Source organism: Psittacula echo (assembly GCF_963264785.1).
Source record: "Psittacula echo genome assembly, chromosome: 7".
NCBI lineage: Eukaryota > Metazoa > Chordata > Aves > Psittaciformes > Psittacidae > Psittacula > Psittacula echo.
The window spans coordinates 12929234-12941671 of NC_137740.1; the positions used below are offsets into that span (position 1 = coordinate 12929234).

Consider the following 12438-nt stretch of genomic DNA (forward strand, 5'->3'; position numbering starts at 1 on the left):
TGAGTAGGGCGCTCCAGGAAGTCCCTGCTTGCTTTCGTTTGCGAGCGAGGATGAGCTGGGAGGCTCATATTAATTTGTCTCTGCAGTGATTCCTCGGGGTGCCACCAGTGCTGGGTAATGAGCTGCCGCCTCCCTCAAGCCAGATCTACCCCTGCTCCCTGAACCATCCCTTTCTGTCATCGAGCTGTGTCCCCACACAGGTCACTCACTGCTCAGTGCAGCCTCACCAGCCCAGCAAGTGCTGTGGGGTGAAGCATCCCCAGGGGGATCTTTCCCCTGCATCCCACTGCAGAGCCTTGCTGGGTTGAATTTCACTGGGTGCCCCTGCTCAGGGAGATGGTTCAGCCAAAGCCCATCCTGCTGCAGCACAATGAATGGAAAAGGGTGTAAAGGAGAGGTAGCAACTGGCAGGACATAAATCAGAGGGAAAGTGATAGAGGGAGCCTCTTGCCAGGAAGGGCTGGCAGCGGAGGGAGGGATGGCAGTGGCATCGTGAGGCCAAAAGAAATCTTGGCAAGGCGATAAATCCTGCAGCCGCTGGAGCTGCCCGAGCACTAATGATGAGGCGCAAACACCAGCCACGTTTAACAAATATTTCTGCTCTGTATTTGGAGAGACGCGGGACGACACGCTTGAATCATACAAGAGTGATGAAGCCATCTATTAATTACTGCCGGGAATGTTAAACAACATCTGCCAGCTCAGCAGGCCCAGGCACCGCCTGCCCCGGCCTCCTCCAGGAGCTGGAGGAGAATTTGGCCTCCTCATTAATTTCCCATGATATCTTGGAATAGCAAGAAAATCCCAGCTGGGTGATGGAGAGTCCATCCACGCTGGGAGCCGCGGGGACACCAGAGTGCTCGCTCCTCACCTCCATGTCCTGGCCACATTGGGATTTATGTCACATTCCCACCTGGTTCAATCTAGTTGATTCTGTGATTCTCCCTGATGAAGAATAGCCATAAACTGGCCAAGGTTGGGCATCTGTTTCCCATAATGTGATTTATAGATTTTCTTTTACCCAAGCGTTTGGAGGCTGTAAGAAAGCGAGAGCTCATTAAGGCATCCCACAGAAATCTTCGTCACAGCTTTGGGAGGAGCCAGCATCTTTAAAGCAGGCGGCTACATGGCGGAAAGATGCTAATTAACAAACTTGCTCTGCCCAGTATGCACGGGCTGTGGGAAGCAGAGAGGGATCTGGTGGAGTCATGCATCCCACCAAAGAGTGCACGGTGGGCACTGGGGCTGGCGCATCCCTTTAGTGCAAGATCCCAGGGCCATGAAAACTGTGAGGTCCAAGAAACTGGACCAGTTGGTGGGATTCTGGGCAAGGAGGAGAGCTGGGGATATACACACAGCTGGACAGGTTGCACCACTCTGCAAAGCCTCTCCCAATATGGGAATGCTGGGAGGGATGCCCAGGCTGGGGCTGGGTGAGGGACCAGGGAACGTGGCCGTTGTGGGGTCACACTGGCCTCAGGGACACAGGCAGGGACGGGGTGCTGGGTTGGTTCTGGGTCCTGCTGGAGAGGCTTTTGGCTTATTATCCCTTGGTCCCTTTGCACTCAGAGGGGATGGGCTTGGGCAAGACTATCTTTGGTGAAAAATCATGAGATTTATCACAAGCAAAGCTCCTGCAGCTCCTTCTGTGAGGTGCCAGGTCGCATGCGGATCATTTTCCCCACCCTTTTTCTACACATAAAAATGCTAGAATTTTCTTCCCTATAAAAGCCAAAACACAAACATAGTTGTAAAATATTGGAGTGCTTCAGTGTAGAGAAGAACACCCAGGGGAGGAGGGAGGCCCAGAGTGCTCCCTCCCAGCCCGTCCTGTAACACCTTGCATAGCTGCGGGGCACAGGGGGAGTGGGACAGATCTGGGGGTGCCCAGGAGGGACAGAAAGTGACAAACCCCAGTGGGACAGTGCCACCCATCCACCCCAGCCGCAGCAGCTCGGCTGGGTGCCAGCTGAGCCACCTGGGAGCCCGGGGACAGATAGTTCAAATTCAGAAATGTCAATTTAAATTAAACGTGTTTCAGAAAGGAGAGATAAAACCTTCCCTGCAGCGCAAGGAGCTGGGGGATTTATAAGATACTGGGAGGACCGGTGCCCCCACTGCAGTGGGCTCAGGGCGAGCAGGGCAAGAACTGTCTTGGCTGATGATGCTGGTGCCACAGGGCACCCCAGGCACTTGCCTGGGTGTGGGGGGCACTCACTACCTCCCCATCTGCTGCCATAGAGGCCAGAGCTGTGTCTGCACTGAAATGTCAGCTCGCTAATAAAATGTGCAGGAGCTACGTTTCCTTTGGGCCAATAAAACTCCCTGGCGGCAGGAAGGATGCAGCGAGCTCCCTCCACACCTCCCTGGGGGGACACAGGGGCCGGTCTGACCCCACACTCCTGCCAGCTCCCCCAAACAGAGGATGTTGGGAGCAGGCCCCAGCACCAGTGTAGCCCACAGCTCCAGAGCGGGGATTAAATCCCCTGCGCTGTATCAAGGTAAAGTGACAAAACACCGGCCTGCAATGCAGGAACCGCAGTTATAACAAGAGAAAATCAATGCGATATATTACCAGATATATAAAGACGCCGTTAATGCTTCAGCGCGGAGCCCAGCAGATTCGTCTGCCATCAGTGCTGTGAGGGCTCCTCGTGTTCCCATCTGACTGCCTGTGTCACCCACACGGAGCACAGCTCTGTGTTTACTCACTGCCCCTCAAGCAAAGATCTCCTGCTCCCACCCGCTGCCCCCTGGGCTTTGCCCCTGCACAGTGCCTGGCCTCTAGCTGGGTATGTGGCCAGGGCTGCCAGGGTCGAAGCAGTGCATGGCCAGTCCCAAGTTGCAAGGATCCAGCAAGGCTGCAGCCCCAGGACAGGCAAGTGCCACCCCTCCTTCTGGGGCTCCTTCATCCACCCACCGGACTGCCAGTGCTGAGTCCAGAGCACTCCGGCACCTCCTGGGTGTGACTGAAGAGACTGACAGCCCCCATGTACCAGGGAGCGAGGCTGCAGAAGGATGTATGGAAGGTGCAGTGCTCCCCTGGCATGGCAGCTGTGGGCAGGGAGCACTATGTGTCATAGAATCATAGCATGTTTTGGGTTGGAAGGGACCTTAAAGATCATCCAGTTCCAAGCCCCTGCCATAAGCAGGGACACCTCACACTAAACCAGGTTGCTCAAAGCCCTGTCCAAACTGGCCTTTCACACTGCCAGGGATGGAGTATTCACAGCTTCCTTGGGCAGCCTGTTCCAGTGTCTCACCACCCTCACAGTAAAGAACTTCTTCCTAATATCTAATCTAAACATACCTTCTTTCAGTGCCCTCCGGACACATGCTGGGGACATGCACTGGAATGCGGGGTGGGGACATGTGCACTGAGGGATACATGTGCTGGGGGCATGAACACAACCCCCCGCACAATTGTCCATCACTGGGGACAGTTTGGATAATTCTGAAGAAGCGGAGTCAAGCTTCTCTTAATTGATTAATCAATAGCTTTAATTGAGTTAAGACTCTCTAACAGATAGCTTCAGCAATACTCTTCCTCTCACTGGCACCCTGACCTCCCACCAAAACCCCAGTGTTTTGGCTGACTTCTGCCAAGGTGGTGCTGCTGTCAGGCTCTCCCAAAGCCAACTCCTGGGGCTTGCAGGGGGCCAGGGAGCTGTTCTGCTGCAGTTACAGGGGAGCTGCACCACGCGAGATTTCCATGAGAGCCCCCAGGACAGGCTCAGCATGAGGTGCTGCAAAACGTTTACAGCTCATGGTGTCACCTCTGCCAGCCACAGCACAGCTCCTGTGCATCCACGGGCTGGACAGAACACGCACGCTGGCCCTGCAGCCTATGAGCTGTGGCTGGAGGTGCACAGAGCACATGGGACAGGGGATGGGGACAGGCACTGCAGAGGCTGGAGTCCCACACGCTGGAGCCACAGCTCTGCAGAAATGGAGATGAATGTTTTATGATAAAATATGCAGAGCACGGGACGAAAGAGAAAGCGTTTCCTGCATAATGAGACACTATTAGACACAAGCTCCCCAGGAAACCAATTAATACGGTGCTTTGTGGACGTCAGGCCAACACCTGGCAAAAACACCTTTCCCAAGGAGGACACCAGCAGCGCCGTGCGACAATCACATACACCCCCCCCGACGAAGACAGCAAGCCCACCGGTGTCACAGGCAGCGCGGGGCCGGCTCTGCCCGCTGCGGCGCGGCGTGGGGCCGCCGACCCCGCGGCACGCCGGAGCTGTCACCGCGCTGCACGCTCGCAGGGCAGTGTGTGGGAGCCGCGAGGTGCTCACCTCAAGCCCTGCTCCGGTGCCACGGGTGATGGGCGCTGCGATGCGGCCGCGCCGCTGACACCCTCCCTCCACGCGGCGGCGCGGGAGCGCGCCCGCTTGACCGCGCTCCTACCCTGCATAACCCCGCCCACACCCAGCCGGCACCTCCCATATTCCGCTTAGCCCCGCCCATCGCGGCATGGCCGCGCCCCATCCGGCGTAGCTCCGCCCCCTCCCGTCCCGCTGCCCGCCATGGCGCTGCGCTTCTCCGCCAACCTCTCGTGGCTGTTCCCGCAGCTCCCGGCGCTCCCGGCGCGGCTGGAGGCGGCGGCGGCCGCGGGGTTCGGGGCGGCGGAGGCAGCATGGCCCGCGGACTGCCCGGCCCAGGCGCTGCGGGCCGCGGCGGAGCGGGCGGGGGTGTGGATCGTCCTCCTCAACACCCCGCCGGGTACCGCCGCGTCCCCCGGGCTGCGGGAGGTGGGAACACGGGGGTCGCGGGGATGCCCCGGTGCCGCTGATCCCTTCCGCGCTCTCTCCTAGGGGACCAGGAGGCGGGCGAGATGGGGCTGGCGGCCGTGCCCGGGCGGCAGGCTGCCTTCCGGCAGGGGCTGGCCGCGGCGGTGCAGTACGCCAAGGCGGTTGGCTGCCCCAGGTAGGTGCCAGCGGGACCTCGCTGCTGCGGCACCTCGGCTGCTCCGATCCGCCGCACCGGAGCCCTCTCCTGCAGCCCTGCAGCCTTCCTGCTCCACTTTTCTCCCGAGCGCAGCTCGCCCTTTGCACTGCTGTGCCTACAGCCCGCTGGGTCACCGAGCCTCTGCAGGGCTGCATCGAGCTGGGCCCGTTTTATTGCAGACCCCTGGTTGCAGTGCCATGGTCTTAAATGTGCTCTCTGGGAGCTGACCCAAAGCTGCCAAGCACGCTTGGCTGACCCTGCCTGTGCCAGTCCCCGTGATAATCCTCTCTTTTTTTCTCCCCAGTCATACCAGTCCTTTCCCCCAAAGACACAGCAGTTGCTTTATGGATTACAGCACAGCAGAGACACTGTAAGAGATGCAATTAGCTTGGCACAACCCCCTCCAGAGACCCAACATGGCCCTTTGATTCCATTTACTTTGCATCATTCTTTCTCTTAGAAACACAGTCTAAAGCTGGCATGGGCCAGCAGGCAAGGGGTTGCCCAGAGCCATTTACATTCTCTGGTAACAGGCAGTTTGAAAAGACTTTTGTGTCCAGTGTATGCCTTGCCCAAATGGTGCTGAAGAGCCCTGCTCTCCCCAGCCATGGAGCCTGCACGCAGCCTGGCATAGCCCAGCACTGGCCCCTATCCCATCCCTGATGTATGCTTGCTGCCCATCAGAGTGGCCTCAGGGCAGCCCCAGGAACGAGACCCGAAGCAAGCTCCAGTCTTAGGGTGAAAGAGTTGGAGGCAGCTGGCAAAAGAGGGAAGAACCAAGGTCTACAGTGTGTCAGGCAAAAGGTTCAAAGAGGTCCCCCTGCATTCTGAGGTGGGATGGTTTGTGTTTGTGTCCCTGCAGCTTGCTGGCTGCCTGTTGTGCCCCCTGCATCGGAGACTGCTCCTCTTACCCCTTCTGTGTTTGCCCTCTCCGCCTGGCCCTGTTTTCCATTGGCAGAGGTATTAGGTCCAACCAGCTGCCTGGATACTGGAGCTGCTGCCTGTGGCTGATCTCTGTGTCTGCAGGATCCACGTGATGGCTGGGCGGGTTCCCCAGGGTGCAGACAGGGCAGCAGTGGCAGGGGAGATGGAAACCACCTTTGTTGAGAATCTCAGATATGCTGCTGACCTCCTGGCCCAGGTAAGGGGGGAACAGGTCCTGCTCCATGGGTGCAGCTCTTAGGGCACCAAGATGGAGAATGCCCCCCCTGCCTGGCATGGGGAAGGAGCTCTCACTGCTGCCAAGGTGACACGTTCTGTAGTGTGACATTGCTGTGTTACAGGAAGACATGATTGGACTGGTGGAGCCTATTAACAACCGCATCACTGATCCTCGTTACTATCTGAACACCCCGCACCAAGGTACATCTCTCCCCAAAGTCTCTTTCAAGGGAAGAGAAGGATCCCCCAAGTCTGAAAGGCAGCAGTTGCCTCACCTGCAGGGGGATGCTGGGGGAGCACAGTTAATGAAGGAGGGGAAAGTCTCAGGGCTTCACCATGAAGTTTCCAGCCTGGGTATGATGGTCTCCCATTTCTTGCACCCTTAGCTGCTGCCATCCTGGAGAAGGTGGGGCGGCCCAACCTGAAGCTGCAGCTGGTGAGTCAGCATTGAAGATCTCCAGGGTCCATCTTCCACCACAGAACCTTACATGAACCCACTGGGGAGTCCTAGGGCATATGGGCTTATTATCTCCTCCTGAGGATATGGGGAGTGACAAGGACCATAAGACAGCCATCCTTGACTGCTAACTGCTGAACAGGTGCACCATCTGTCTTCTCTCTTCTCCACAGGATCTCTTTCACTGCCAGATCATGGATGGGAATTTGTCACGCAACCTGGAAACATTCTTCCCACTCATTGGTAATGCCCAGACCAGCTCCTCTGTGTCCATAGGGCAGGAGTGGCCCGGAGATGGGGCCCTCCTGCCCCACACTCTGCTACAGCTGGCTGCAGGCACTGGGCTGCTCTTGGATCACTTCATTGCATGCCTAAGGGAACGTTCCAGGCAGCGCTGCCTTGGGCAGAGCATCTCCCATTCCCTCCCTAGGTCATATCCAGATCGCACAGGTGCCAGAGCGGCATGAGCCCGACAGCCCTGGGGAGCTGAACTTCCCCTACATCTTCCAGCTCCTGGAGTCCCTTGGCTACACTGGCTACGTGGGGTGCGAGTATGCTCCAAAAGGTGAGTGGACTTGCAGGTGGTCTGAGCTCCATGGGCAGGCCCCAGTATGGACCAGCTGGCTTTGCACAGTGTGCAAAGACCTGCAGGTTGTGGACATCAGAGTCGCTGCCTGAGGATGAGAGCCCTGCCCAGAGCATAAGCTGCTCCAGCTTGCCTGGGGGTGCCAGCAGGAGACCTTGTCTGTCACTGCAGGAGACACCTCGGAAGGTCTGGGCTGGCTGCGGTCATACTGGGAGAGTCGAGGTCTGCAGCGTGGTGGGACCAGCAAGGCAACAGAGTAAAAGGAAACTGCTGGAATAAAAGTCAAAGCAATGGCTTGGCAGAGGAGCACGTGTCTTCTCTTACGACTAGGGGGTGGTGGTAGGTAGAATGATTCCTAGGGCAATGTTAGAAACATCTATGTCCCACTTCCCTTCCCCAGGCCCTACTGGGCCAGCCCAAGCACCTGGACCCTCATCTACACAAGTACCATCTGCAGCATGTCATATCTGGGGGTGGCTTGGGCACCACTGTAGGTGACTTCAGGTACACAGCAGAACTTTCACTTCCAGTCTGCAGCAGTGTCCAGGGAGAGGTTTCCAGTCTGCTGAGGGGGGCATTCACTCCTAGGGAAGCGTGCAAGTTTTCCCAGTCCAGCTCCAGCTGGTGCCTGGAGCTGTGGGAAAAGGGCTCTGGGCTTCCAAGTCCTGCAGTTTTCAACGCTGCTGCCAGTGCCCAGCACTGACCCTGCAGTAGATGGGGAAAGAGAAGCAAGTAGCCTCCTCACAGGCTGCCTGAACCAAGGTAACAGGCTGGGGGCTACCTGCCCACAGACATCAGGCTGCCTGCTTTGCTGCTCCTGCTCCAGGGCAAGTATGAGACTTCAGAGCAAACCCAGCCAGTCCTGCAGCCAGGGTTGCCTCTGCATTCCCTGTAGGAGGCTTTCCACATCCTAGCCTACAGCACGAGTGGGAATCTGGTTCAGTTTATTTCACAGAGACATCAATGGCTTTAATGTACATCTCCTCAAACCTTCCCCTGGTCCAGTTCACCATTCCTATCCCCTTTAGTGCTCTCCTGATGAAAGCAAAGAGACAGAAGTGGGCAGCCTCATTGCTCAGAGCCCTAAAGTCTTTCCACCTCAAGCCAGAGCAGTGTGCAGAGCTGCCCTGTGCAGAACTGGTGCTCTATGCTCTCCTCCATGCCTTCCTGGCAGGCAGAACTCACCTGCAGATGCCAAAGCTGTGTTCCTGAGAATCGCTCCGCTTCAACCAAGCCACAGCAACCAAGCTCCTGCCCTTGCAGTTCAGTTCAAGGTCATTCAGTATCAAATCCACTGACAACAGTGCACTGAGGGCCACACCAGCCAGCCAGTGATGCATGGAGGTGCATATCCCCAGGCTCCTCAGCTCAGCACCCTCGCATGCCACCAGCAGCGCTGCCTGTGGTGCCGGAGCCTGTTCTTCCCCATGGTGACCCACGGCACAGCCACACCAGGAGGTGTGGTACACATGTTGCTCGAGGATGTGGGTGCCAGTGCTAGAGCAGGCCTGTCCAGAGGTTGAAGCAGGCGGTGTTGATAACCGACTCCAGGTGGTGGTACGTGGACACAAGCTGTGGCAGAGGGCTCTCGCTGTTCTGGGGCTGCACTGGGAACGGCTCCCGGAAAACCACGGTGAGGCTCTGCTGAGAGGGAGGAACAGGTCAGGGAAAGGATTCAGACAAGCGCTGTGCGGTCCCTACCCCAGGTGTATGGGCACTCTTTTGGCAGTGCCAGGCAGGTACTCGGATAAATCCCAAACTGCCAATGGCACTGAGCTAGCGCCTCCTCCTGTGACAGAGCATGCTTGAGCCTCTTCCCAAATTTTCTGGAGAAATTAGATGCAAGGACTTGCCCACTCACTCTGTCCCAGCCCCCATGCATCTACAGATATTCCACCCCCAGCAGCAGCCTCGGGAGAAGAGGGGATCCTACTGCCTCCACAATAATAGGGGCTTCCAGGGAAATCAGAGCGAAATTTCTTCTCCTAAGGCAAAGAGTAGGAGTGCAACAAATGGGGAAGGGGAGGAGATTAAACGTAATAACTGCAATCCTAAAAATAAATGCTGGCTGCTCCATTCTAATCAGTGACTGTATTGACAAGGCAGGGCAAGGGCAGAGGGGAGCAGAAAACAAGGTTCAGAAGAGAAGGTTGCAGGAGCTGAAGCAGAAGGAAAACATGAGTAATGCGGTGTGCTCAGATCAGCAGCATGGAGGCAAGACACAGAGACTGGATGTTCTCCAGAGCTGAAACACAGCACACAAAATCAACTAGGTTGGAAAAGACCTTTAAGATCATCAAGCCCAGCCGTCAGTCCAGGACTGCCAAGCCCACCACTAAACCATGTCACTCAGGGCAAACTGACCTCCCCTCATGATCTCCACTCGTAGCCACCCCTCATCTGCCCCTGCTCTCACCTCACAATCTCCCCTCCCGGCTGCCTCTCTGTTCCCCTCATGACCTCCCTTCATGGCCAGCTCTGCTCTCCCCTCATGATCTCTCCTCACCCCTCATGGCTGTCCCTCCTATCCTCTCAGGATCTCCCCTCACAACCATCCCAACTCTCCCCTCATGATCTTCCCTCACCCCTCATGGCCACCCCTGATCTCTCCTCATGAACTCCCCTCAAGACTGACCCTGTTCTCTCTCACAATCACCTCTCATGGCTGCCCCTCCTATTTTCTTAGGATCTCCCCTCATGGCTGCCCCTGCTCTTTCCTAGTAGCCAGGATCCCCTAACAAACTCATAAAGCCATGAGAGCAGCTATGTAACTGCAGAACAGCAAATGCACCACCATCATTTAAGAGGGAAGAGAAGGTGATTTGTGAGCCTAACTCCAGCATTGTGCAAGGCTTTAGAGCAGGCTCAGAGAGGAAGAACCATGATGAAAATGCAACTCTGTTTTACCAAAGTGATGTGCTAACACTAGAGTTCTCTTTGATAAGGTAATATTTCTGAACAAAAGAATCATGGTATATCTTATCTGAACTTCAGGAAGAATTTGATGTAGTGCCACATGGGAAATTTAGGTAAGCTGCAAAGATAGGAATTAACACAAAAATTATAAGGTGAAGATGATAGTGTTGAAAGGGGAGGAAGGAGGTTGGAGAGCAGTTTCAAATGGGAGTTCTTTCAGAACACGTTTTGGAACTCATGCTGCCTGGTACTTCTGGCACAAAGATGAGGAGCGTGCTGATAAAGTTTGAGGCACTAATACAAAAGAGGACTGGGATGATGCAAGAAAAGCCCTAGAGGCAACAGGAATGGGACGAATATTAAATGCAAGGTAAGGAACACAAAGGATTTCTGCTGTAAGATGGGAGTCACTGGGAGAAGTGATGAAGGGTGTGGTGTATCACATCAGTGAGCACAAAATGACACTATGACCCACTGGGGAAGGGAGGCTTAAGAGCTCATCTCACTTAACACAGCAACATGGAGTTAGCAAAAATTCCACCCTTAGATGTGGAGATGAGTATCAAGGACCAGGGAAGAAGCTGGTACCTGCACAGTGAAGAGTGGTTTCAGCTCTGAGCTACCACTGGCACGAAAAGGATAGAACTGGCCAAGATAAAAAGCTGCAGCAAAAGATAGGAATAGCTCTTCACTATCAGGTGTCAGGAGGCACCAAGCAGCCTTCCAGCAGCCACCACCTCCTCTGTCGCCCCTTCCTGCTTTTAAGATGGAGTGTGATTTATTTACAAAGGGATCAGTTACGCTGCAATCTGCACAAGCCTCGCTGTGAACTCAGGTGTCTGTAGATCCCCTGCACTCACATGGAGCTGCACACTCTGGGACCCATCCTGCACCCTGCCTGGCAGCATAGCTGAAAGCAGAGTATTTTTTCCCACAACTCCAGTGAAGACCAATGCCCATGCAGATCTGCTGGAACCCTTACAGTGCAGGTCCTCTTCCCTTCTGCCCAGGTAGGTGCAGCCCACAGCTCTGGCAACCCCTCCCAGCCAGACCCAGTGTGATCCGGCTTTGGATTGAATACAGGAGGACTCTTTAGTCTGGACAGAGAGGCAGCTGAGAGCATGATCCAAAAGCAACCTTGTGAAATAAAAAAGAGGATCAACTGCTTACTGTTTTCCAATACAAGAACAAAGGGGCATCACGTGAAAAGAGCAGGAGCTTCAAAAACAATTCAAGGACTTCACCTAGACTGTAATTGTTCTTGGAGCTGCAAGTCAGGGGAAATCATGGATGTCAGAAATTAACCAAAGGAAATCCATGAAGGACTATTAAATAAATGGAAATGCCATTTCTAGCTCAGGATGAGCCCGAGCCACAGACTGTCAGATGTTGGGACAGTATTTAGGAGAGGTATTCCAGACTTCCTGACCTGCTCTTATTCTCCTCATGTGCACCTGCTGTTGGCTACTGCTGGATGAATCTAGACAGATCTCTGTCCTGAGCCAATATAGCTGCTTTTATATTCCAGAATTCTTACCGTCTTTCCTGAATGGGAATCAAGAAACACAAGAACGAAGCAATCCGTGAACTTCTGGTTGAGCACGACCTGTCAGGAGGGCCACAGCACAGGTTGGAAAGAAGACAGTACTACTAACTGTCCTGTATCTCCAGGACAGGGATACAAACACCCACCCAGGGACATGCTAACATGCAGGATGAGTAGCATGATAGAACCTTGAAGATGCAAGTCTGCCTGGTTCACAGGTGACACTGCCCAATCATGAGGATACACATGGCATGAGACTCTGCAGGCGCAGTGTCCCATCTGCCTGGAGGCAGGCAAACAGACACTGCACACACTGCACACAGGAGCACACACTTCATGCTCTACCAGTAGCAGAGTAGAGAGCAACATCATGATGGTGCCCATGTCATCGTAACAGCACATGCCAGACTCACACAGAAGGCAGGGGCTCTGGACAGGGGAGAGAGGCTGCAGGTAGGTCATGGGCTATGTCTTACCAGATACTGGGTGCCAGTCTCAGCGTTGTGGAAGTGCCGGCAGCTCTGGGGAAAACGGCTCAGCAGCACTTTGATGAGGCTCTGGTACCAGGAGACTGTCATGGTGAGGAAGCATTCCTGCAGACATGGAAAAGGACTGATTTCAGCCTCCCTCTAGCCATGGCACCAGCAGCCATACTACTACAGCAGCCTTCATCCCTCAAATCAGATGCATCCCACTCAGGCGTGCTGACTCTCCACAGACAGGTCCATCCAGCCTCCCCCTTTCCCTGCCAGCTAGGAGCTACAGTCCTACATCTATCTTCCCACCAAGGAGGAAGAGATGTGGCCTGTTCAC

General features: G+C 55.2%; 2 protein-coding genes across 16 annotated transcripts in view; one reads left to right on the plus strand and one right to left on the minus strand.

Moving 5' to 3' along the window:
* Positions 1–4535: 4535 nt before the first annotated feature.
* On the plus strand, positions 4536–7452 carry HYI (hydroxypyruvate isomerase (putative)). Of its 2 annotated transcripts, none has more exons than XM_080623033.1 (8): positions 4536–4734; positions 4827–4938; positions 5986–6100; positions 6243–6321; positions 6507–6556; positions 6751–6820; positions 6966–7142; positions 7335–7452. In XM_080623033.1, the coding sequence occupies exons 1-8, from the start codon at positions 4539–4541 to the stop codon at positions 7421–7423; spliced, it is 888 nt and encodes a 295-aa protein (XP_080479159.1). In that variant the 5' UTR covers positions 4536–4538; the 3' UTR covers positions 7424–7452. The 2 variants fall into 2 exon arrangements, with proteins under 2 accessions (XP_080479159.1, XP_080479160.1); XM_080623034.1 differs by having other exon boundaries at positions 7008–7142.
* Positions 7453–8103: 651 nt separating this feature from the next.
* Positions 8104–12438, minus strand: part of SZT2 (SZT2 subunit of KICSTOR complex) — a 58659-nt gene continuing 54324 nt past the window's right edge. For 10 of the 14 annotated variants that reach the window (XM_080622989.1, XM_080622991.1, XM_080622993.1 and 7 more), the window contains 3 exons: positions 12102–12218; positions 11617–11685; positions 8104–8804 (listed from right to left, as the gene is read on the minus strand). In XM_080622989.1, the coding sequence (XP_080479115.1) occupies positions 8661–8804; positions 11617–11685; positions 12102–12218 (330 nt within the window). In that variant the 3' untranslated portion in view covers positions 8104–8660. Of the gene's footprint in view, positions 8805–11061; positions 11217–11616; positions 11686–12101; positions 12219–12438 lie in introns of those variants that run through there. The other 4 variants (XR_013957394.1, XR_013957395.1, XR_013957396.1 and 1 more) reach the window with 2 other exon arrangements.